Source organism: Vulpes lagopus, chromosome 1 (genome assembly GCF_018345385.1).
Source record: "Vulpes lagopus strain Blue_001 chromosome 1, ASM1834538v1, whole genome shotgun sequence".
NCBI lineage: Eukaryota > Metazoa > Chordata > Mammalia > Carnivora > Canidae > Vulpes > Vulpes lagopus.
The window spans coordinates 180,328,816-180,354,553 of NC_054824.1; the positions used below are offsets into that span (position 1 = coordinate 180,328,816).

At 54.6% G+C, this 25,738-nt stretch overlaps 1 protein-coding gene across 1 annotated transcript in view; it reads right to left on the reverse strand.

The window, feature by feature from the left end:
• MAPKAPK2 (MAPK activated protein kinase 2) overlaps positions 1-25,149 on the reverse strand; it is a 45,274-nt gene extending 20,125 nt beyond the window's left edge. The window contains exon 1 of the mRNA XM_041758321.1: positions 24,487-25,149. Within this exon, the coding sequence (XP_041614255.1) occupies positions 24,487-24,792 (306 nt within the window). The 5' untranslated portion in view covers positions 24,793-25,149. The remainder of the gene's footprint in view (positions 1-24,486) is intronic.
• Between the last annotated feature and the right edge of the window lie 589 nt (positions 25,150-25,738).

Here is a 25,738-nt window from a genome sequence, read left to right on the forward strand (position 1 = left end):
TACACCACAGCAAGTGGGGTACTGGGGGTCTGGGGTTACTTAGCGAGGCTGTGCTAACTGAAATCCATGCATACTGGGAACTGCGAAAAGCAAGGATGGTCCTCCATAAAGGACATAATATGGAAATACATATACTAAAGAAGAACACTGGTTACCCTTCAGGAAGAGCTTTATTTTTACTATTTAAAATTTTTTCAGTGACTAAGTTCTATGCCTTAAGAATGGTCTCAACCTGACATGATTTTCCCCTTCAGGGGACACATGAAAATACCTGGAGACATTTCTGATTGTTGCAGCTTGAGGGAGCAGGGGGTGGGCATGGACAGGATCGCAAGCAGGTAGAAGCCAGGGGAGTTGCTAATTCCTGGGAAGCACAGGACAATCCCCCACCGCAAAGAATCACCTGGTCCAAAACGTCAACAGTGCCAAAGTTGATAAACTCTGTTTTAAACCAAAAAGTTTTTATTAAGTTCATTTTAGTGGTGCCTTTCTCAGAAGGTGGTAGCAAGGAATAGATGGGGTGGTGGCGAGTAGAAAGTGCAGAGTGAATGCCATTAATACCAGAGGCTCTAGATGACTTCAAATGGACAACCTCAAAATCGCCTGAGATTTGTGGTAATTTTTTTTTTTTTTTTTTTTTTTTACAGGCATTAGCTCATCTGCCTCCAATGCCATGATGTGGCTGCTAAGAAGTGAATATCACCTTCAGTTCGTGGGTGGATCTAGTCCTAGATCAAGACAGGAGTCCAGGCCCAACGACATCCAGAATCCAGCGCTCACCTCTGAGCAACACATTTGAAAAAGAGCATTAAACTTCCAGAGGGTGATGACCAGGACATTAAAGGTCTGAGAAAATGTCAGCTGAGGAACATTTGGACCAACAGGGACAATTAGCTTGAAGAGAATCCCTGAAGGAATGGCTGAGGGACGAGATGGGGCAGGGGTCCTGAAATTCTATAGGGCTCTCGCACGGAAGAGGCAGAAATCAATAAGGAGCTGCCTCATAAGAGAAGAGGCCGGTAAGGTAATAAGCTCCCCATCCTTGGAAACATTCAAGCAGATGCTGTCAGGTGGGCTCGCGGGGGATTCCTATACTAAGAGAATAATCTAGGTGAGCAAGAAGGCACTTTCCACTACTCCCAAACTTGAGTGCAGAACACAATGAGAGGGCAGGGCGGAGTCCAGAACAAGTAACAACAGCCTCCTTTGACCCAGCAATCCCACTCCTAGGTATTGACCCAAGAGAAATAAAAACATTACGTCCACAAAAAGAATTATGCAAGAATGTTCATAAGCTTTATTCATCATAGTCCAAAACTGGAGACACTTCAAATGTCCATCAACAGGAGAATGGATAGGCAAAAACACGATGTCCATACGATGGAATACTACTCAGTATAAAAAAGGAACAGACTCCCAATAAGGTAACCATGTGGATGAACCTTACATAAACAAGTTCATGCCGATGGTTTCATTTCTATGGTGTTTCCACAACAGGCAAAACTTATCTATGGTGAAGAAACACCAGAACAAGTGATCGTTTAGGAAGGATCATGAGGGAACTTAACTAAACATTTTTAGATGTTTGTTCTAGGTCTTTTCTTTTTTTTTTAATTTTTAAAAATTTTTTATTATTTTTTTAAAATATTTTATTTATTAATGAGAGAGAGAGAGAGAGAGAGAAACAGAGACACAGGCAGAGGGAGGAGCAGGCTCCATGCAGGGAGCCTGACGTGGGACTGGATCCCAGGTCTCCAGGACCACGCCCTGGGCTGAAGGCGGCGCTAAACCACTGAGCCACCCCACTGAGCCACCCCGGCTGCCCTCTTTTTTTTTCTTTTTAGAGATGGGGGCAGGGACAGAGGAGGAGAGAATGTTAAACAGGCTCCAGGCTGGGCAGGGCTCAAACCCTGAGCTGAAATCAAGAACTGGTCACTTAACTAACTGAGCCACTCAGGAGCCCCATGTTGACTCTGTATCTTGACAGATGTTTGGAATTCACAGACGGAACATTTATCAAAACACATCAAGCGATACATTTAAATTTTGAGCATGTCACAGTTACATAAATTTTACCACCAAAACCCAAAAAAGTAAAGGCATGAACAAATGCCAAACTGTAATTAATACTTCCATATGTGGAAATGTTGAGGGGTGAAGCACACTGATGCCTGCAACTTACTATAAAAGGCACCCCCGAGGGTCACCTGGGTGGCTCAGTGGTTGAGCATCTGCCTTTGGTGCAGGTCGTGATCCTGGGGTCCTGGGATCGGGTCCTTGTACTGGGCTCCCTGGGGGGCGGGGAGGGAAGGCTGCTTCTTTTTCTGCCTCTCTCTGTGTCTCTCATGAATAAATAATTTTTTTTTTTAAAGGCACTCTCGAATGAAGGCCGATAAGTGGGTGAGAGAGGGAAAGATAGAGAAAGATAGGAGAAAGCGGGCAGAGTGAAATGTCAGCCACCTAGGTGGCTGGGCAGATGGGCGGTCCCCAGAGAATTCTTTCAAGGTGGTTGCATGTCTCAAGTATTTCATAACAAAAAAGTAGAGGAGGACGGAAGGAAGTAACAGCCAGTAGGGATCACAAGGGGAAAAGAGGTGGCTGGAGGGTCACAGGAAGAAGGCGGCAAGGGAACGAAGAGGAACGGTTTCGGCCAACACCAGGGCCTCTCAAGGGCAGAACTGCAAAAGGTCAGGCCGACCTGGGGACAGGCAATCATGGCCAAGAGGGAACGCATGTGAGCTTGGTGCTCAGACCTCTGCGGTCGTAAGTCCTTGTTCCCACGAGACCAGCTCCATGACCGTCTGACTCTCGGTCCCAGACAAGTCCTTGCCCCTTGCTGGCCACGGTACTGCCCCTGGAAACTCAAGGGACCAGTTTAGAGGATCCCTCACGTGGCTTCCAGCTCTGACAGTCTACTGTTCATTGTGTCTGCGCAAACCATGTTTCTAGACAGGTGCCGGAGGACGCAGAGACCCGGTAGCTTCGGCATGCCCTGGCCATCGTACCCATGTGTCCCTGAAGAATGCGACTGGACGTGACCAGCTCTCTCCCGTCTGCACGTGGACTCTCCGCTCTGTAGGTTAGCCACAGCCAACACTGAATCAATGAGCAGGAGCACGCCGCCCCCCAACACACAGCAGGTTTCTGGGACACAGGACATCATAGAAACCCCAGAGAATTACGGGGATACATTTGCTAGAGGGAAAACAAATCAGTAATAGTTTGCAAAATCCAATTTTAATAATCTTAAGATTATCTACTATCCTCCTCCTAACTCCCAATGGCCTGGATAATTTACACCCGATCGCACACAAACTGCCAGGTTTTCTGTGTCATGTTTTCTCCACTCTGTGGCTCTCTACCCCAAGGACACACAGCCCGGAGTTTGCCAAGGGATAGAAGCATCTGCCAGAAAGCTGACTGACCTGGTTCTAGTCCCAGTTCTACAATTAACTGCTGAGTACCTACCTGTAGACAAGTCACTTTTACTCTCTCTCCTCTCCTGTAAGATCTAAGCTACACCGAGCCTACCTGAGGTCTCTAACTCTCTGTTCTTTGACATGATTCTCCAATCTTCCTAGGTAAGTAATACTACCTTAAAATCTGTTCAATTTGTATATATTCCGAAGCCCTTCTGTGTATAAGGTCACCTTTAAATCCATAATCCAGGTGGAGCCGGTGTGATCCTCATTTTAGGCACATGGGAACTAGGGTGCTGAGGGTTTGAGATATTTGCCAAGGTTCCCCTGCGGTTGGTGACGCAGGGGAGGGATACAACCCAGGGCCCTGAGTGGACTATGCAGATCCACCCCCGCCCGCCCCTCGAAAAGCACAGGGGGCCCTGGGAGCCCCTTCCCCCATTTCTGTACCTATAACCAGCCCCCGTCTCGCTGCCTTGCCCACCCAGGTTTCCATGGAAACCAGAGTCTAGTGCTTCTGGCCTCAGATCTTAAAGGGGAGGGTACATGTGTGTTTCTCAATCCAAAGACCGTTACCTCACAAACCAGAAAACAACTTCTGGCTGGACTTCCTTCCCGCCTTTCTCCTTAGGGCAGGGGGTGGGGGTGGGGGAGGAATGGGAGAGCACGCTGCGCAGAGATCAGGACTCGGAAATGGGAGCCAGGAGCCTGGAGGAAGTCTCTCGAGTGCCTGGGGGTGGGGGAAATCCCACTCCTCCCTTGGAATCACTGTGGCACATCACCTAGGGGAAGTCTGGGATGCTCATTATGCAGGACAACCCGACACCCTGCATAGGCCCAGATGTTCCACAGCTGGGGGGTGGGGGTGACAGGAGTGGAGACCCAGCCAGGCTAGGGCCTGTGGGGGAAAGGAAGGCCAGGCGTGTGGGGGGCCAGCCTCTCCCCCGAGTCCATGCCCACTGCTCACCAGGCTACGGCCACTGATGACACAAGAAGGGGGAACAGGGACAGAGGGCAGGAATGGGGGCTCAGACAGTGCCCTGCCCTTTAGCCTTGAGGGGACAACAGGTAAATGGCTTGGTCCCTTGAGGCCCGGACATCTAAAGACTCTTCTGAAAAAGTAAAGCCCCACCCTGGGGTAAGAAAGAATTTCCATAATGACCACTTGGTCTATCAGTGGCCTGAATGCATTCCCAGCAGTGGTGATGCATCCCCAGCCGGTGGGGGAAGGAGGGAGTCATCCCCTACTCTTCTCCTGCCGGGCAGTCCTCCGGGCAGTCCTCGGCCACCCTTACACAACACCCACCTCCAGTTAGCTCAGAGGTTCCTGGCAAGGGCTCCCTCCCCGGGGACCAGAGCGAGCCCACGAGGGTCAGAGCTGCTGGTCCCTCCGGAGACACTGGAGCCTGGGAGTCTGCAAACACAACCCCAGTTGGCAGCAGCCTCTAACGCTCCTGTTTCCCAAACCAAAACCTGGCCCACCCAGACTTCCTGTGCAGGGGCAACGGACGGGAGCATCTGCCCTCTCTCCACTAACAAGGGCAACAATCAGAGGGACTGGGGGTGCTCCCCCCGCTCAGTGACTCTGGGCCTCGGGGGCTGTGACCCAGGGAAGGCGAGAGAAGGCCAGAGGAGCTGGGAGGTAAGGGACATCTCACCCCACTTCCTAAGAACAGAAGAACCCCTCCCCCTGTGGGAGGAGGTCAAAAGAGGAAAAGCAGCATAAAAAAATATATTAACACATAGATCCATACAAACAGGGAAATCCTGAGCCCGCCGTAATTACACAGAGGTCTTCCCACACGGGCCATGTACAACCTCCACGAAGTGACTGGTTCCTACTCACGGTCCCATTTTTTTCCCAGTGGCCGATTTCCTTAGAAATCCTTTGCATTCTAGCAAAGCGGCACAGGGAGGGTACTGAGTCTGTGGCAGCCTCGGGAATCCCCTGGAACTGGCTCTGTTCCCGGTGAAGAACCCAGGAAGGGCCCCCCCAGACCTTTCTTAAGGAGCCGGCCACTCACACCCGTCTCCTGTCACCAACGGTCTGAAAGCAATTCTAGCCAGGACTCTCGAATTTTAAAACATCACAAACTTGATGAACCCCACCTCACAATTCTGATTTCTTCCTTAAGCTTAAACCAAAATGGCTTCATCTTTGCCACCACCCCCCCCCCTTGGGTAATGGAGAGCTAAGTGTCTTCCACCCTCCAGATGCCTTGTGGCTGGTGAAGGGGAGAAAATATCCTGCCCACCTGCTTCTTCCCAGCTACCAGCTCGGGGTTCAACACAATCTTCCCCCATCGGACAAGGAGAATGCAGAGATAAGGGAGCTAAATCTCGCTCCCCTCCACTCCAGGATTAGCAAGCAGCTGCCTCTGGATCACCAGCCCCTCCCTTCGATATGGAGAGACTCTCAGCAGCCGGGGCCTCAAGCAGGGGTGTCTGTTCACTGCTTGCTCACCCCCCACGCTGCAAACTGCCGCTTCCCAGGCATGACAGATGTAGCTGCTATTCAGCATGTTCAAGCCAGGACAAAAGCCTTCTCCAGAAGCACAAAGCCAGCAGGGATGCAGACAGGGCCAACTTCAATAGAAGCCACCTGCCAGGGGCCCTTCTCTGCCACACCCGCCAGCACACACGCACACACACACATATGTACACACACACCTTTTTAAAATCTCTCCAACTTGGGCTGACCTAGAGTCAGGTGAATTCTTCTCGAATCACTGGGCAGCTCGCCCAGAGCAGGGAGGTTGTACTGCCATTTCTCTAACAGTAGACTAACAGTAGACTCTAAGGATGCTAATAAGTAATAGGTAAAAAAAGGGATTCCATAAATGTCAGGAGCACTAGGTTACAAAGTCAAATGGATTCTTTTGCTACAGAACTTCTCAGAGCCTTTAAAATATTAATGTGAAAAAAAATAAATAAATAATAAATAAAATAAAATGTTAATGTGCATGCAGAGCATTTCCCAGATTTATCTCATCAGAGCATCTTGGGACCGGCATTCCACCAACACATTCCAAGACCGTCTGGTGCCTGGAGAGATGGGTAACTCTCTCCTCCACCCTGACCCCTGACCATAGCTCTCCTACTATTGGGAGTATATAAGAAAAACATGTTTTCCCTTCGATAAACTACCAGTGAACAGGTTAATGAGCGCACGCAGGCTTGGGGCATCTTCACCCTCAGTTCAACTAGTGAAGTTTCCAAAGGACCGTTACAACTTCAGCAGAGACTGAGCCTCTGCACACACCCGAGCCAACGTCGGCTATGAATCACCTAAGCCTATGTCACCAAGGACAAGGGCTCCACCCCAGGCCAGCCACTGGGTTTTCTTCCTGTATCAAGTCTCCTCCTAACTACCCCAACTGTTTTGCATTTGCCTATACGGGTAACCGGGTCATGCACGCAGTGTACACACCTGCGGTCCGTGAGGGGTCACCACCAAGTGTCACATGGTCTGGGTGAGCTCAGCCACCGATGCCACTAATCCCCACAGAGAAACTGAAGAGGATGGCAGGCAAGGGTTGTCACCTGGGCTTCTTCCCACCATGGGCCACATACCAATGGAGAGGTCACAATGAGTGACAGACGCTCAGACGGGACACGGATGATGTTAACGTTTCCAGAAAGTCCAGTGTTTTTGTATTCAAACTATATATCTACATCTCGGGTTGTCTCCAGAGGAGCGGACAATAGTCTTCCCCCACCTGCTCCCTGAAAAAAATTGTTTATCAGACACCCTGATTTCGGCCACATGCTCCTTCGGGAGGCTCTCTGGTTTCCCGGGGTGGGCTCTCTGTGCGTTCCCGATGAGGCAGGCTCTGGACGGGCACCTCCCACTGACCTCTGCGGCTGAGCACAGAGGCAGGTGTCCTGGTGACAGGCTGCAGGGTCCTCTCAATGCCCCCCCCGCCCCCCCGCCCCGACACACACAGGAAGCCTCTGCCTCTCGAGCAGTTGCCCTGTTCGGAAGCCACGGGCTGTTCCTGGTACACGAGTTTCTTAGAACAGTGGAGCTGGAGATTGTGGTTAGTATCTGGGCAGCAACCAGAGGCCGGGGAATTCCTCCCGCCGGTTCTGACCTAGGGAGGGAGGAGGCCGAACGTCAGCTCTCGCCTCTCCACGCCTCTCCACGCCTCTCCACGCCAGCGGCAGCAGCAGAAAACAAGAGGAGACACAGAGAGGCAGCAGGGGACCGGCTCTAGTTAGCCCTGGATGCAAAAGTGTGCTGCAGCACCTCGGAAAAAGCCCCCCGCTTATTCCTAGTACGTTTCCCCAAATTTCTCTTCTTGTCCACTGGGCAAAATGAGCCTAATCCATACAGGCTGGGGGTAAAAGGGAAGCCCGGCAGCCGTTCCCAAAGAAGCCTCCGGCCCTCCCCAGGCAGCCCCAGGTCCCGGCAGAGCAGCGACAGGAAATACCCTTTCCGGACACCCGGCCAGGCCGCCTGCCCCGGGGCCCCCGCAGGGCCAGAGGGAGCCCCTGGCTCCGCTCATTATTCCATTTATCGGAGCCAGGCAGCTTCTGTTTGGATGTAGCTGCTTCTGAAGCAGACACTTTAATTCTTGATTTCAAAAACTTTATTGTTTAAATACCAGTTTTGCCTCTGAGGCAGCCAAGGCTCCAGGCCCTGCTTGCTAATTATCAGCTGCTAAACAGCACTTTTCTCTGAGGAGCTGCTGGGGCCCGAGGCCACTGGGGAGAGAAGGCTGCCCTGGGAGACGGGTTCCTGCTCCCCAAGGCGGGCTCATCGGAATCCCGAGGCCACACGGGCGGAAGACTACCCCACTTCTGGGGGCACACGCGACACCTCGGCTAAATACCTGGCGCTACGCTTTGCACTGGGGGATTCCAAACAAATGGACACAGTCCTTGTCCTCGAGGAGCTCAGAGTCCAGGGCAGAAGGACACAAGCGTGACTGTGATTCAAATTCAGAGCAGATTTACCACTAGTATGAACTACCTACTAGCATAAGGAAAGGAGCTCGTCTACCTGGGGTGGGGGGTGGGCAGCAGGTGAAATCTAAGCTTCGAAGGAGAGCTCGAACCCTACCAGGACATGAGATGATGAACAAATGGGAGGCCCAGCAGAAGATCCGGGAGCCTAAGCAAGTACTCAGAGTGGGGAGTAGTGGTCTCTGAAAGGGGAGTGTATGTGTGTGAGGGGTGGGGGTGGAAGGAAGGTCAAAGCCAGCTTGTCTGAAGGCCATGTTAGGAGTCTCCATGCATCACGCTGGAGGCCAGGGGAGGGTGCTACTGAAGGTCTCTAAGCAGAGTGATGTTTGTGGTCCTACCTGATGGGCAAAGGATGGCTGAGTCTCCCAATGCCTCTGAAGGCAAACAGATCGGTGCCCCCAAAAAGCAAGCGTTAACCATGCAGAGAGAAACAGGGACTCTTTCCTACAGAACGGTGTGCAGAGAGGGGGAGGGTACACATGGTCCACACCGGCTGCACAACCTCTAGGAGCCTCCACTGACAGGGTTCACCGTGATACGGACCTTTCCTCAATCTCTCAGCAAGGCCCGATAATTGGAAGGATCCGGGCAATGATGTCTCATCTCTGCATCTCCCTTGAGCCCTTGGCAGGCTGAGTACTCTGAAAATGAGCCATGACGTCGGGTCACAGGCTGTGTTCAAATATCTGCAGAAGACGGAGTACAGGAGACGGAACTGAAGCACTCTGTGAGGCTCCAGAAAACGCAACCAGCACTAAGAAATATTACAAGTTCAGGGAAAAAATTTTGAGCTCAGTAAACAGAGAACTTTCACAACAGCAGCTCTTTGTTTGTTTGTTTGATTTTTTTTGTTTTGTTTTTTTAATGGTAAGGTTTTCTTGAAAAGGGGTAAGCTCCCCCCATCACTGGAGGAATTTAAGCTCAGGATCAATAGATCAGTGGTAGCCAAACCCAGATAATGATCAGATGAGAACACACATACCTGAATGCCACCTCTGTGGTCTCAGACTCAAAAAGATATGGAGAGTGAGGCCCAGGCATCTGTATTTTCAAATGTTACCCACAGGTGACAACTGACTTAGTATGGGAGCCATGGGGCTACCTGACCATCTACTGGGATGTAGTCCTAAACAAGACAAACTAAATACTATCTGAGGTCCATTTTTAAATGATTACCACCTCTTTACCCCTTACCTGGGTCTTAAAACCTCTCCGTGTGCTCTTCCACAAATCCCCTTCTACCTCGGATAATTCTCTACCAGGGTGCAGAATGATGACCTCAGAGTCCAGCATTGTCTAAGAGAATGTTCTGAGATGATAGAATGTTCTCTAGCTGTGCTGCCCAGTACAGTGGCCACTAGCTACATGAGACCACTGAGCACTTGCAACGTGGCTACTGCTACAGAGGAACTAATGTTTCTTTTTATTTATTTAATTTAAATAGCCACATGTGGCTAGGGCTACGCTACTGACCAGCGCAGCGTCCTGTGAAAGAGGGCTGATGTGTTCACTGTGGGATCCAGGTAAACAAGCAAACTCCATCCACCACCACCTCTCAGAGCTCGTGTCCAGCCTGAAGGGCACTAGACAGGGAGATTAAATTCAAAGAAAACCACAGGAAAGGAGGAGCTCTATGTCAGCTGTACCAAAGACAACAGGTACAGAAAACAGCCCAAACTAAAACTCTTACCCCTACGGACTTTGCCCTCCTCTGCTGGAGAAAGCAATTAATGCCAGCAGCACTAGAAGTGCCAGCAGCCACCACACACCCCAGGCAGTGGGGCATTTCCCAGCTTCCTCAGAGCAAGCAGGCCTCACTCTCAGGGATGACCTAAAACACCCCTTGGTTGACTAAAGCCGGGGTCGCAAAGGTTTGTAGAGAACGTTTGGCCACGGAAATTTGGGGGGCACAGAAATCCAAGAGAGAGAGAAGAGAAGAGAGAGAAAGAAGAGAAGAGAAGAGAAGAGAAGAGAAGAGAAGAGAAGAGAAGAGAAGAGAAGAGAAAGAAGAGAAGAGAAGAGAAGAGAAGAGAAGAGAAGAGAAGAGAAGAGAAGAGAAGAGAGAAGAGAAGAAACACAACCCCAAACCCACTACTTTTCCAGACCTCAAAATTTCTCATCAGGAAAATAAATCATCTGCACGCTTTCAAACATAACTGGATTCCTGCCCAGGTACAGTACAAAGGCCAAATTCAAACCTGACCAAGAACTCCGATTAACGTGTGTGGTCTTCCAGCCTTGATTCCTGCCTCCCACATGTCAAGCCCCTCTGCCCAGCACCTGCCTAGGCACATGCTCTGAATCTACCACCGAGTGTGATTACCTGAGCCGAGAAGTATTGCCTCGGCCTTCTAGAATACCCAACGAACAGAGCCGGATGCGGGAGCAGGGGAGACCAGGTGGGTGTCGGGAACCACCTGTCCTCCCTCAGCAGCTCCCACTGTGAAGGAGAGGCCACCGGGCAGCCCTCCAGGCAGCCGGCCTGCTGCAGGGCCACGGCCCTGGAGGAGAGGGACGGGGAGGAAAGAAAGGTCTCTACCAAGAGCGCGGGGGGCAGGGGGGCGGGCAGTGCCCTCCATCAAAGACTAGAGGCTGTGTCTGAAGTTTGAAGTTTACTGGAAGATGGTTTTCCCCTTCTATAAAAAGAGAAAAAAAAAGAAAAGAAAGGAAAAGAAAAGAAGATCGTGTTGCAACTTCCTTCACCACATACTCGCTCAGGAAAAAACCCAGGCCTTGCTTCACTTTCCCAGCTGCGCTAACGGCCCGCTCCGACCTGAGCCTGGACTCCGGAGGCCCCGAGAGGCAGGAGCCTAAGGTGGCCGGAGCCCAGGCCCGAGAGCCGCCCCGGCACCCTGCGCGCCGCCTGTCCCCCCGCCCCCCCTCAGGGACGCAGCTCGGCGTGGCCCCTCGGAGCCGGACAGGAGTCCCGTGAGGGCCCAGCGGCCCATAAAAGTCAGCTCTGCCACGGGGTCAGCCCGGCCAACTCCTCGTGACTCCTTTCCTCCCCGGCTCTACTGGACGCCGGCCGCCAACACCCCACCCCAAGCATTTCCTATTACCACGGAGATCCCTGGGAGGAGGTCAGCCTTCCCCCCTGGGCCGAACGGAAGGTGGGAGTACCCAGGGTCATTCTTCACGTTATTCCTCAGGATCCCTCCCGCCGGCCACACTTTTATCCGCCCACCCCGTTGTGTGTCACAGGTGTGATTCCATGATGTGTCCTCTGCCCACTCCGGGCAGAGCTGACCCCCTCCCAGGTGTCCGTGGCCACCCTACAGCCCCGACTCCACCACTTACCCACCGCCGCCTCCCCGAGCCTCTTTCTTTGTGTTAAACCCAGACATCAGACGTCCTGGCCTGCCTGTGTCAGAGACCGTCAAATGAGAGTATGTGTGAGAGGGCACGATCCGGATCGCGGGGCTCATGGGGGGAGGGGTCTTTTTCATCTTTTTCACTCCTTTTATACTCACTCCCTGTCTGGACCATCAGTTCCCAAAGGCAGGGCCCATACCCTATCAGTGTAGCGATGTGCACAAAATAAGCATTCCATAAATACGATGATACAACCTAAACCGCTAGGGCAACTAAGTACTAAGTTGCAACGGATTCGTAGAGGAACTATATAGAGAGGCAGCACGGCAAGCCAGAGGGGGCGCAGGCTGAGTCCGACCCTGCCAGCACCGGCAGCCTCATGGCTCTGTACCTGATGGCTCCCCTCCCAGGACTCCCAAGTGCACTCCCAGTGCACCTTCCCCGAGCCACACACAGGCCCAGCAGTCCAGGGCCTCCTTTCTTTTTGCCACCATGTTTTTTTGTTGTTGTTGTTGTTTTTTTAAGATTTGATTTATTTATTCCGGAGAGACACACAGAGAGAGAGGCAGAGACACAGGCAGAGGGAGGAGCAGGCTCCTTGCGGGGAGCCCGATACGGGACTCCATCCCAGGGCTCTAGGATCACGCCCTGGGCACTCAACCACGGAGCCACCCAGGCGTCCCTTTTTGCCACCATCTGACAAGCTGTATCATTTAATTGATTATGTCTTGTCAGTCTCCCATTGCTAGAATGCAAGCTCCATGCAGACAAGATTTTTTTTTTTTTTGGTCTGGTTTGTGCACTTAACAGATCCCCCCAGGGCCGAAAATAATTGACGGCGCTTAGCAGGTGCTCAGTAAATCGTTGCTAGCGAATGCACTGTTCTGACGGTGTCTGGCCACTTCCCCCTTCTGTAAAGTCTAAGTGTTCTGTAAAGACTTCGGCCTTGCAGTATTATTTCAGGGATTACCAAGAATGTAAGCAAAACACCTCACACAATGCCTGACACACAGTATCTGCTCAATAAAGACTTGTTATTAATCTGGGAAACCTTCACAGTATTGCTAAAGGGTTAACGGTGATCTGAATGAGGCAGGAGACGGAGGACTGTTAGATGCATCAGGGTCCCTGTGCCGCTCTGATCTATCCTCAGGGAGGCTGCAGAAGTCATCCTCAGCGCTGCTAATTAATTTTCTCGAGTAGTAAGTTGCTTCGGATCACAGAGGGATAGAAGGCACCCTAAGGCAAATCCTGCTTAGAAAGGCAGGAGTCTAGTCTAAGCTGCTAGAAAGAATCAGCCCTCATTGTTCCAAATTCCTCTCATCTCATATAGCAGAGGTATTAAAGGGGTCTAAACCCAAGGGGATGACCCTGACTCGTCTCCCATTCGAGGCTAATCCTGCCATCTGGGCGTCCTGATGGCCAGGCAGCAGGGAAGGCAGGAGGCAAGCATGGAGGAGAATAAATGTTTATAAACACTGGCTGAACGGCTGAATGAATAAAAATACTACAGCCCTGGGAAAGGTGACGGAACACTGGCCTGCAGAAGGTGAGGGTAGAGAGGAACGGTCCCTGCTGCCCGGAACCTGGGCTGCCCACCTTCTTCCCAGCACAGGGTTGTTTTCCCAGCAGTGCGGGAACAGTAATACAGAAAACCCTTCATTCAAGGCAGGAGTCCTCTACAATCAAGTCTGAGATCAAGCCCGAGCCCTGTGATTCACAAATGAGGAAACTGAGTGAGGCCCAGACAGGTTCTCGGACCTGCTGAGGACCACACAAGCCAGGGCGCTCGGATACCAGTCCCAATCTGTTTCTCCTATAAATCTGTGGCATGGAATCAAGTGGCCCCATAGAAATTCAAACCCCTGACCTCAGACCTGGCAACCTGGGGCTCAGTACCCATCTCCTTGCGACACGCAGGAGCGAGGCCAGCCGTCACATCACCCTGGACCGCATCTGTGTGTCTCTGCTTTGTCTGGAGCTAACTAGAAGATGCCAAGAGCTGGAGGAGAGCTGGCTAGTTCTACATCCGTCCCACTCTCAGTTAAAATTCTCTGAGAGACAGAAGGATCGGCTCCGTAGTGGAACAGGAAAAGGAGGGGTCTGGAGCAGGGAGGAGAAAGAGAAGAGGCATCAATGGGAAACTGTGGTCAGGGCCCTTACAAGAACGAGAAATCCGTTAGCAGAAACAGAAGGTGCCAGCTTGAGTCAGCAGATCCGAATGTGTGGAGGGAAGAAATGCCCAGAAGACTGTTCTGCTATGAATGGTTTCTTAGCAGATAAGAGGAAGAACAGGTTAGGACGCGGTCGGGGGGCGGGGGGCTTTACTAGGCCCCTGGCTCAATCTCAGAGAGCCTAGCCCGATATCGCTCCACGCCCTGAGCCGCTCCTCTTGTCCCCCCTCCACCTGAGGATCACTATCAGGACCTTACGTTCATGCAGGTAGCGCCCACTATTACTCAGCGATCACACCTTTATTAGGCAGCTAGGTATGATGCACGATGCCAAAATACTCCATGATTTTTTTTTTTAAAGAGGGTATACAGTCACATGGAAATGAGAGGATATATAAATATCGAAGATGTGAATCTTCGGGGACTTACAATCCAGTATCTAGAAGAGCCCCCTTGAACATGGAGACAGACTAAAACAGAGGGGAAGAGTGTCTTGGCAAGTTTGACAGGGAAGGTGGGGGAGAGCCACTTCTAGCGTGAAGGCTTTCGTGAAAGTGGCAGCATTTGTACAGGGTGGAGTAGCTAGATACAGAGAGGGGTGGGGCAGGGAGGCAAAGATGATACAGGTGGACAGATGGCATACATCCCGTGAGCAAAGGTGACGGGGGGTGGGGAATGAGAGGGAGGCAGGGCCCTACTAAGGAAACAGCAAAGGTAAGGCACTTCAGCTGAAACACAGCACGTATTCAGAAAATAAACAGCAACAACAACAACAACAAAAAAACCCACAAAAAAACAGATTGGGTCACATCAGGGAAGAATCCAGAAATGTCCTGTATTTTACAGGCAGAGTGAACCCACTGAAGGGTTTAAGCGGGGAAGCTGCATGATCAGAGCTGGCTTTAGGCAGAGTAATCCCCTAAGGAACAGAGGGGGCAAGACCTCCGTTCCCCAGCTGAGGTTCTCAGAGGCAGCCACGCGTTTCTCCGGCCTGGCCTGGCCCGGCCCCACCCCACCCCACCCACCTCCGGCTCTCCCTTCCTTCTTGCTCTCATTACACCTCAAACCCCAGTCTCTGTTCCTTTTAAAAATCTAAGGCAAGGTAACCGAAAGAAGTCAATGAAATCAGAAGGATCCAGATGCGGGCCGAGGGGCACTGGTACCCCTCCTCCTCCCCGCGGGGAGCCCAGGTGACCAGCACCCTGCCAGGCGAGGGGGGACATCGGGGGTCACATGACTGTATGAAGTCCCTGAGGATCCCACACCAGCTCCAGTGGAAAGGATGTGACACTCAGGAGCCCGGCAGTTGGAGGGAATAATTAAACTTCAGTGTTTCTGTAAACACAGGCATTTCCAAAGCAGGCTACTATATGCACTGGCTCTGTCCCCGATTCCTTCTCCCCTTCAGAGCTCCGGGTGCCTATGAGGACAGAGGCACCTGAAGGGCGCAAGATGACCCCTGCTACCTTCGCCTTTGCTGGCATTTGCTGGCGAGTGGGTCCAAGGCCCCTATGGCCTCTACACCAGTCCACCTGCATTCCTAGGATGCTCTAAGTTCCACACTTGTGGCCTCCAATGCCCAGGGCTCCCCCTCCACCTCCCTGCCCCTCCCCCCAGGGTCCTCTGAGCTCTACAGAAGTCTGGCCTGTCCAGCAACTGGCAGATCCTCCACTTGGAGAGGCTTCACTGCCCCAGCTCCCCTGAAGCCTGGCCTTTAGAATCTGCAAGCTTTCCTCTAAGAATTTCAGAAGCCAGAGGAGGAGGCCCGGGACAGAGGAGAGGGAGGGTATGGTTACTCCAAGGACAGGGGCTCCTTCTGTCAGAGTTAAAAATAAACTCTTAGCAATTTACACCCAACTCCTCCCTCCAGAAGCCAATGGGCCTTGGCAGATAAATCTCTCCCCACAGAGAAAATGAGGCCCCAGGGGGACAGACAGGAGAAAGAAGTCCACAGAGACACAGTCCAGTATGTAACTCGAGCTGAAGCCAGAGGGTCCCCCAAGACCTACCTCAGCTCCTATTACCCTCCCTCACACACCTCTTCTCCCAAACAAACCTCAATCTCAGAAAAAAAGATGCAGAACCCTTGTTTGCATGGTTAGTACCAACACCTGTCCAAGGATTAGGAAAATCAGAATGCCAAAGTCAAGCTAAAAGAAATGGTCTACCCAGTACCTATCACGCTATCACCTAGCATCTCTGTTCTGCTTCCTCGCCTGCCCAGGATCCCCAGGCAGGAAGGGAAAAGGCCACCCCACTGGGCTTCGATGGACATGGATCAGCAACAACCCTGCCCCCACAGTCAGGAGACAGAAGAGACCGGTGTTCTCTGTGACATCCTGCAGGTGACAAAGCTGGAAAGGCTGGAGGAGCCATGGCCTGACTCGGGAAGGAGGGCCCGAGAGCCAGGGCCCAGTAATCAGGGCCCAGTAACGCTTGGAGGCCGACAGTATGAGGTCACATCTCTGAGCGTGGTAACCCGAAGCCCCGCACAGCAGCGGGGAGATTATAGCTGAGCAACGGGGACAGGGACAGGGACAGGAGTCCTAGGGCAGGTAGCAGGCGGTCACGGGGCAGTCGGGGGAGGGCCCGGGACAGCCCCACGCAGGGGCAGGGCCTCCTAACTCAGCCATACACCTTGCGGCAGGGAGGCCTGCTTGCCAGTGTACCTTGCAGGAAGCCAGGGCAGGAGGCAAGCACGGGGGAAAGTCTCATGGACTCTGATGAGCTTCCACACCCTCCCCCTAGCCCTCCCCCCGATGGAGAAGAAGCAGGGCAGCTCCCCGGGGCCCTTGTACCCCTTGTACAGCGGTGGCCCCCTGCCCTTGCAGCCTGAGCTCGGCAGGTGGTTGGGGGCAATCACTTTTATCGCTCTTCCAAGTGCCAGGAGTGAGATCCGCCACCTGGAGCAGCCCCAGCCATGCCTCCCTCCCAGGGCTCGGGAAAGGCAGTTGGCCCCAACCACCCACCAAGCTCAGGCTGCAAGAGAAGGGGGCGCAGGGGGAGATCTCGAGCTAGAAGAGAGACTCCGTCTTCTGCGGTGTGGCAGGGACAGGAAGGCTGGGGCAGACAGCAGGGCCGGGCTGCGAGGGGAGACTGCACCAGTGGCAGGTCTATTTTTAGCTGTTGGGACAGAGGGGCTGAGTAACAATTCTAGGCCCCGGGCGGGAGGCCAGGTTGCAAATGTCCCGTGTGTAGGCTGGGAGCCTAGTGACAATATGGATCATCACAATGGCAGCGAGGTGATTGACGCCATCACCTGCCACAGAGGGGTGGAAGGCACAGGTTTGTCAGTAGGTCCCCAGCAGGGGCTCGTCAGTAGGTCCCCCTCACCTTTGCTCTAGGTTCAAAAGAATCAGTGGGGCCGAGTCACGCAGAGAGAAGGCCCCCTTTGTTCCCCTCATCTGCTCGGAGACAGGAAAGCCTTGGAATGGTGGCCTGGCCACCCAGCGTCTGCCTTGGGCCACCACCCCTCACCTTCCAGATGAGCGCTAGATGGCCGCTGGCCACGGAGATGCCTGGAACGTCCCTTCAGAGTAAGATGCCCTTTCACATGACCCTTCTGGGCAGCTCAGGTTCCTAGCAGAATAAACACAGAGCCTGGCCGGTGCTGGAGGGGAACACGACTAACAGATAGGGTTTGACCTTGGGGCCTCATCCAGCCCCTCCCACCCACCAGCTCGCACCCAGAGACGTTTACTAGGTCGGAGAACCAGGAGCCCAAGGCTGCACTCCCAGGGGCTGAGCACAATCTCATCCCCTTCTGCCCTGGGTGTCTCATTCTTCCAACCACGCAGGGTGGCCTGGCCCGCGGAACCCCACAGCCAAAGCTTCTGGGCTGAAACCACGGCTTTGGCACCAAGTGAGCCGGAAGAGGAGGAAAGAGGTATCCCCAGGCATCCGTCTTTCCTCTTGCTTCTCCGGACTTCTGGTCTCTAGTCTTACGTAACCTTGGGGAGGGTGGGGAGTGCTATCTGGATGTACATCCCGATTTCCTCATGGGCTTTGGGAACAGCCCCAGCCCCCGCCATATCTCTGGGTGACTTAGAAGGAGGCACCCACTGGGACGAGCCCCACCTCAAGGCAACACGAAGCCAGACTAGTGGACAGCAGGTCGGACTACAGCCCTCACCCCCACCCCCCTGCAGGGCGCAGCCTGCACAGCCAATCCCCGCGGCCTTGTTTGGCCCCACACCTCAAATGGGAACAAAGTTCCAGAACATGAAGAGTTCTTCCTCTCCACCCTGAGACCCCACGACACTAGGATTCTTCTGCCCTCAAGGTAAGAGGAGACCCCCGCCCCGCCCCGCCCATGCTCTCCGCCGAGGCGCCCGCTGGAACGCTTGCCAAGTCTTCCGACGAGAGAAGGAGCAGCTGGTCGGTGATGAGTATTAATTAACTGGACGCAGCTACCGTGGAGCCCAGCATCAAGCCTATCATAGGGGCATCCCCGCTGGCCCCGGCACTGCTGATGGTCCGACAGGGAGCAGGTTGGGCACAGCCTTCCACCCCGTACCCCCCACCCCCACCCCACCCATGGCAGTGCTCAGGAGCAACTGGGAGCCTGACCTCAGACACAGGCACCAAAGCCTGGGAAATTTAACTGACCTGTTCAAGGTCACATGACCAGTTAGCAGGGCACATACACTGGACATCATCTTTTGCTTTCTCAGCTAGTACATGACCGGTAATAACAGACTCATCTTCATAAATCTGTACCCATATATATCCTAAAATGCAAAATATCAGTATCCCCCTAATGATGAGAAAAGGTACCAAATCTGATTTAGGTTTTACCCCTGGTGTACGGCGAGCTGCCCAGGGGCATGGCCCCTTCTCTCCACCAATGTCCCCATTTATAAAGTGACCTATGTAGAAAAAGCCCAGGGAGCAGTTAGCTGAGCTCAGTTTTGCCCTGCAAGGGCCACAATCCCAATACTACTACCTGTAGCAACCAAAACATCACGGGAACCGAGACTGAGGGAAGATCCCAGGGAACTGCTTCCCTGATGAAGACCAAGGGTAAGACCTGGGAACCCTTCCTGCCTGGCCTCGCCTCCCACTCTGGTGAGATGGAAGGAGTCAAGAAAGATGCCCAGGGAGTGTCATCAGCTCTAAGGTGCAATGAGGTATGGGACTCTTCCGCACGGGCCTTAAATCATTATCAAGAGCAGCTGCGGCCCCTTGGAACACAAAGAACAACTCTGCCCTGCCCGCCCCTCCCTCCTGGGACACTGAAGCATCTGCAAGGATGTAGTCCGGGAAAGACAGGGAAAAAGAGCCCCCATGTGGCCCTTGGAAGGGCCCAAAGTGGAAGAGAGGAAGCAAGACCTCCAACCACCAGGGAGAGTCCTGAATCAGAGCCCTGAGGGCCTCCTGGGAAGGACTCCAATGCAGACACCAGTGCCCTGTCCTTCCCCACTGTGGCTGACATTCCTCCTGGCACGGCCTCCACACCCCCCTGCGGTTTGCAGGTGACAGGAGCTTTGGCCTCTCCTCCAACCCAGGAGCTGGCCAGGGATTAAATCTGCAGTCCCAAAGCTTGGCCCTTCCAGACCTCTCCCTGAATCCCTGCACCTGCTTCTTAGGGAGAATCGTCAACTGATGATGAGTCGACTCCTCTGGTCCCAAGCAGTCAAAACATGTTAATCGTGGGGCCCAATACCTTCACATGCCCCCCTGAAAAGGAGCCTCTTCATTTCCCAGGCACCCACCAACATCTGGTCCCGAGGCCTGGGGCTGCTTTTCTCCCCCTTTCCATCAGCCACTGATCCCAGATCTTAGCTGGAAACTATTTTCAAGCTCCATCAAAGCCCAGAATTCACAAGTGAAAAAGGACCCTGCGCTGATCCACCTTTGATCCTGCCTCAGCGGGCGCCAAGGCCCCACGAGAGGGAGGGGGTCTCTGAAACCAGAAACTAGACCTCCCTGGTCTGAACCTCTGTGATCTGTCACCCTTCTTTACAACAGCCTGTTAGTTTACTTCATGGCCCACAAATACTGTAAAACCTGCTTTTAATACAGAGCTAGGTTCGCCTCATTTCTGGGCCAGCAGCCCTACACGCTCCCTGCCCACCTGGTCTCCTGTTCTCCCCTCAGGGCCAGGGTCACCAGTCCCGCCTACAAATCTGCTCAAACTTCAGAGGCCCAGCAATGAGCCCTCCGTGGCTCCTAGGCTCCTCACAGATTTCCCTTCCAAAACTCTTCTATCCCCAACCACACAGTTTCACCTCTAGATCAGCACAGTCCAGTAGAACTTTCTACGAGGATGAATCTATTCTTCCAAGCTATCCCGTTCAGTAGCCAGCAGCCGTGCGTAGCTTCTCAACACTTGAAAGCTGGCTGGCTGATTTTTTATTTAATTTATATTAATTAATTTTAACTTAAATAACTGTGCGTGGTTATTGGCAACCATACTGGACAATGCAGAATCCATCTGTTAATCCTGCCTTCTCCAAATCGGTTTCTTGACCCCCTAAATTTAAAGGCATTTTTTACGTCTGTATCTCTGTATCCTCTACACCACCAAGCATATGGTAGGATGCTCCGCGAAATGTCAACAACCTATAACCACAGTGGATTTAAAAGAGGCTGATTTGGGTGTCGGTCAGTTAAGTGTCTGACTTGATTTCAGCTCAGGTCATGATCTCAGGGTCACGAGATCGAGCCCCTCCTCGGGCTCCACACTGGGCCTGGAGCCTGTTTGAGGCTCTCTCTCCCCCACCTCTCTTTCTTTAAAAGAAAAGAGGCCAATTTAGTCAATGAAACTGTCCCCCCCATGTAATTCCAACCAGCAAAGACAATTTGGGGACACTGCCCCTCACGCAGCCAGGCTACCCATCCTGCTCCCCAGGAGATACTCAGCATGAGGTGTGCTGAGCAGGATGTGGCCTGTACTTCGGGCCGTGGGAGCGCCTGTGTTCCCCTCTGCATCCAGAACAACCACGGGAGGTTCCGATTATCTCCCCTTCAGAACACCATAGGAAGCCACACCACAGTGACACAAAGTGACCTAGGGAGGGAGAACCACGGGAGAAAGGAAAGGAGACGACATCACAGGACCTTGTTTTCTCTAATCCACGCAATGGAAAGATAAACAGAGATAAGGTATGATAACAGTCTATATTTTGTATGGCAATAATACGCTTCAACTAATCAGAGTCACACAGCAGAGAGGGACAACGGTGCCAGCTTTAATTAAATTTGTTCAGCTAATACCCAAGAGTCACCATGACACAGTGCAGCAGGAAGCAGCTGAGGAACCCCCCGGGGAGTACAACCAATTATTACACAAGTGGATTGAGACTAGGTGTCCTTACCAAAGAAATAGTTAGGAGAATTCCCACATTCTTATACAAAAAAATAATAAGTACGATTTCTATCAAATGCTCCTTCAAAGGGGTGGAGGTGGTGTAAAAAAAAATTTTTTTTTAAAGTTCATTACCCAATTTAAAATTCATGAACCTGCTGAGTTGGTATATAAGCTGCCCCCCAACCCCCCCCCCCCCCCCCCCGCCCAACTCTGGCGTTATTGCTGAAGAGGCAATAAATACCCACCGGGCATCCCCTCGCCAAGAGCCACGAGGGTAAGAGGGCAGCTCCTCGGGCTTAGGGAGCTCTGGAGCAGCAGCCAACCCCAGGTCCGAGCCTGCGGACGTCACTGCAGTTATGAAGTGGGAAGAGGTCTGAGATGGGGAGTCAGGTGCCCCAGGTTCTAATCCTGCCTCTGCCGAGTGCATGGCTCTATGACCTCAAGCAAGTTTTTGCTCTGGGCCTTGGTTTTCTCCTGTGCAAGAAGAGGGGGTTTAGACGAGATGACCTCTGAAGTCCCTTCCGACTCTGACAAAGTATGAGTATGACTCAGAACTTAGCAAGAGCAGCCAGGAGAGATGGTGAGGTGAGGTCACAGCACCCACTAAAAGCCCTGAAATGCTAGCTCTCCGAGGTGGAGGTAGAGAAGCAGCAGGGTTAAGTGGGGACTTTTTTTTTTTTTTTAAAGCACTGATTTCACCTAAGAGGGCTAAGAGGTCATCAGACCACAGAAGGAGCAGGGCATCCGGGGCAGCCACCACCTCCCATCCACTCTCAGAGCTGTGAGACAGCAGAGATCAGAAGCCCCATCCGAGGCCCGGCTCCAGCCCTACAGCTCCTGCCCTAAATCCTCAGGAACGGCCTGACACTGGATGTAGAGTAGAGGTCTGGTCCCTTTTTTCCTCAGGCACCTTCCAGGTGGGGTAATCCGTCCTCGCCTGCAACATCCGCCTCCCTCGTTTTATAATCAAAGCACTCCTGGTTTTGAAAATCGTTTCACTACTCAGCATCTGAGGTTAAGTTCATCAAGATTCAAGATCTAGAAATCTCTTTGGTGTATGTCTCAAACGGGGTTCTTTGGCCCAGATTCCCCCCACAAGCTGTAATTATGTCTTAGCCAATATTTGGATATGGAAGTACTGTTGACACTGCTGTCACTCTCTGAATGCCTCATACCTTCTTTCTTCCTCTATTATTAAGTTTTTACACAAAGATGTGTGGGAATCTACAATTTAACAGTTGAGTCAACTTATAATATCTGGGAGCAGACTGCCTGTCAAAACAGACCGACTTCTAACCTGAGCAGGATGAATTATGAGTGTTACTTAGACTGCTGCTGGATTTTTCCTTTCAGAACGATTTACAGGAGGGAAACGTCCAAATCTCTCTATTAATTACAATAATAGAAACCTGAATTACGATAGAGATCTGAGTCGCCAACCTAAAGCATTTTAGCCTATGGTTTTACGCGTCATGAAACAGGATAAAGGAAGAAGTTGTGGGCTTCTGTTCTGAAGTCTTTGCGCAATATTCCAACCATCCAAGGGGATGAACAGCCATCGTCCCCAAACTGCCAACGGGTGAGGGCAGATGGCCTCTCGGAGGGAATAGAAAGCTCTCCCAGAAACCACGTCTGCCGCTTCCTCGCCGGCACAGATTAACTGTGGTCAAACAGCATCCACTCACCTCCGCTCCTCAAGGTCAGAGCCCCGGGTAAACCACCACTCTTCCCGCCTGTCCCCACTTGTGAGTATGGAAAAGAGTGGTCTAAGGCACAACAACCGAAAGCCCACGGCAAGAGCTTGGAGTCGAAACCCAAATTCTGACAACGCTGGGGCTAGCTGAAAGCCCTCCCCCCGGAAAAGGAGGATGCGAGCAGCAAGAAAATCACCGTAGAGGCCTTAAAATCTGGACACTGGACGTGCTCGCCCTCTGCAACTGCAAAGTGCCAGAGTTTTATTACATCTAATTACATATTCCAACAGTTCCACCCATCACCCCTATCTGAGTTTTGTATTTAGAACTTGAACACAGCTAGCTGGGGGGGGGGGGGGGGGGGGTAGGTGGAAGAGAAAAATATAACACAGGAAGTATTTTTCTACTCCTCCAATCATTCAAGACGCCCCAGGGGAAACAGGCCTGATGTGTCACCTTTAGAGATGTGGTTTGATCTGAAACCTGTCGGCGGGGAAAACCTTCTTAGTGACCCCGAGGCCTGGCTCACGCTGCACGGGGGACCCACCCGTGGCATCAGGACCCCCAAGTCCATTCTGTTGAACTCCAGAAGCGGGTATTCCCCCTTAAATCCTTATCCCCACCCCAACCACCACACCCCCTTAGAAAAAAAAAATAAATAAAGAGAGGTTGGGTTTCCCCAGCTCGAGGATAACGTCCACCAATCCCGTGTCCCGGGCTCCCGCCGCCCTCTCCGATTTGCGGAATCAGCAGGGCCGAGGCGCGGGGCAGCCCCGGGAGCGGCGGGCGCAGGTCGGAGCCGCTGCTCGGGGTTCGGGGTCGCCCCCCCCCCGGGCCCCGCGGAATCCCCGCCCCCCCCCCCCCCCCCCCCCGGCCCACGGCGGCTCGGCCGCGCTCCGGAGGCCCAGGGAAGTGAAATCACACATTCCGGCTCCCAAATAAGGAGCGCGGCTAAAGCAGCCCCGGATCCGACTTCTCCAAACTCCGCGACCAACCGGCTCAATGAGTAATGGGGCCTTTTGTGCCCGCGGAGGGAAAGAGAGGAGGGGGGGGGTGGGGGACCGCGGCCACGGCCCCGAAAGGCACCTCCTCGGGCCGCGGGGAAGCCAGCAGAGGTGGGGTCCCCCCGCGACCCCAGGATGGCAGGGACCTCCCGGGTCCTCCGGGTCCTCCCGGGTCCCGCCACCCACACCCGGAGGTGACCGGAAGCCCGGTCGGCGGCGTGGCGGGCGCGGACCTGACCTTCCCCGCCCCCGACCCCGCGGGCGCCCCGACCCGCAGCCCACCCCCACTCCGTCGGCCCCGCCCCGCCCCCATTGCCCCCGGGCGCCCCGACCCGCCCCCCCGACCTGCGAGCGCCCCGCCCCCCGCCCCCCACGGGCGCCCCGACCCCCCGCACCCCCATTGCCCCCGGCGCCCCGCCCCGCCCCCCGCCCCCCGCCCCCCGCGGGCGCCCCCCTCCCCCCCCCCCCCCCCCCCGGCCGCCGACGCCGGGTCCCGCGGGGCTCGGCGCGCTCCGGCCGCTCCGGAGCCGGGGACCGGGGAGGCGGGGCCCCCGGAGCCCCCGGAGCCCCCGGAGCCCGCCCCGCCGCGGCCCGCGCACCCACCTTGAGGGCGAATTTCTCCTGCGTCCTCTTGTTGAAGATCTGCAGGACTTTGCCGTTGATGCCGAGCCCCAGGACCTGGGTGGTGACCTTGTAGTCGTCGATGATGGCGTTCTTCTTGATCTGCAGGCTCGACTTGACGTGGAACTGCGGGAACTGCGGCGGGGCCGGGGCCGGGGCGGGCGCGGGCGCGGGCGCGGGGGCCGGGGCCGGGGCGGGGGCCGGGCCGGGCGCGGGGGGCTGCGGCGGGGCGGGCGGCGGGCCGGGCGGCGGCGCGGGCGGGCTGTGGCCCTGCGAGCCGGACAGCATGGTGCCCGGGGGCGCGGGCGCGGGGGCGCGGGGGCCGGCGGCCGCCCCCCCCTCGGGCTCGGGCTCGGGCTCGGGCTCGGGCTCGGGCTCGGGACCCGGTCCCCGCCGCCCCCCGCCCGGCGGCCAAGTTTGCTCGGGGCTGGAGGCGGCTGCCCCGGCGCGGCCCGGCTCCAGGCTCGGCGGGCCGCGGGGCTCCGTGGGTCCCGCCGAGCTCCGCTGGCGCCCGCCGGGCCTGCTGCCTCCCTCGCAGCCTCCCCCCGGGGGCCTGGCGCTCGGCGGCCGCGGGACGGCGGGGCCCGGCCGGGGGGAAGCGGCCGCGCGACGATGCACCCAGCCCGGGGGCCGGCGGCCGCGTCACAGCCTCGTCTGCGTCCGGGGCCGGCCTTAAAGGGGAGGGTCGGAGGGGCCGGGCCGGGCCGGGGGCGGGGCCGGGGGCGGGGCCAGGCCGGGCCGGGGGCGGGGCCGGCCTTAAAGGGGAGGACGCGCGGCGCCGCGGGCGCGCGGGGCCCCAGACCGCGGTGTGTAGCCCGCCGGGGCCACGCGGACGGGCAGGCAGGCGTGTGCGAGGAGCGGCGCCCCGGAGCCCCGAGATCCCGCTGCCCCGTCCGTCCGTCCGTCTGTCCGGGAAGCAGCAGCCACCGGGGAGGGGGGGCGGCCGGCCGGCGGGCAGCAGCGCGGGAGACCCGGGCGCGGGCGGGCGGCGGCGGAGAAGCCCCGAGTCCGGGGACGCGGTGAGCGCGCGGGCAGCAGCCCCGGAGTCTTGCATTTCTCTTCCCATCAGTGTATCGCTCCGCAGTTAAAAGACGGATCGTGGGGTAACCACCAACAGTGTAGCAATGGTGACTTTGAACTTCTTTTATGTAAATGAGCTAAAAAAAAAAAAAAGGAAACTGAATGGGAAGAGGAGACACTGACCTTCAGACTTCCCGGAGGACCCGAGCAGCCA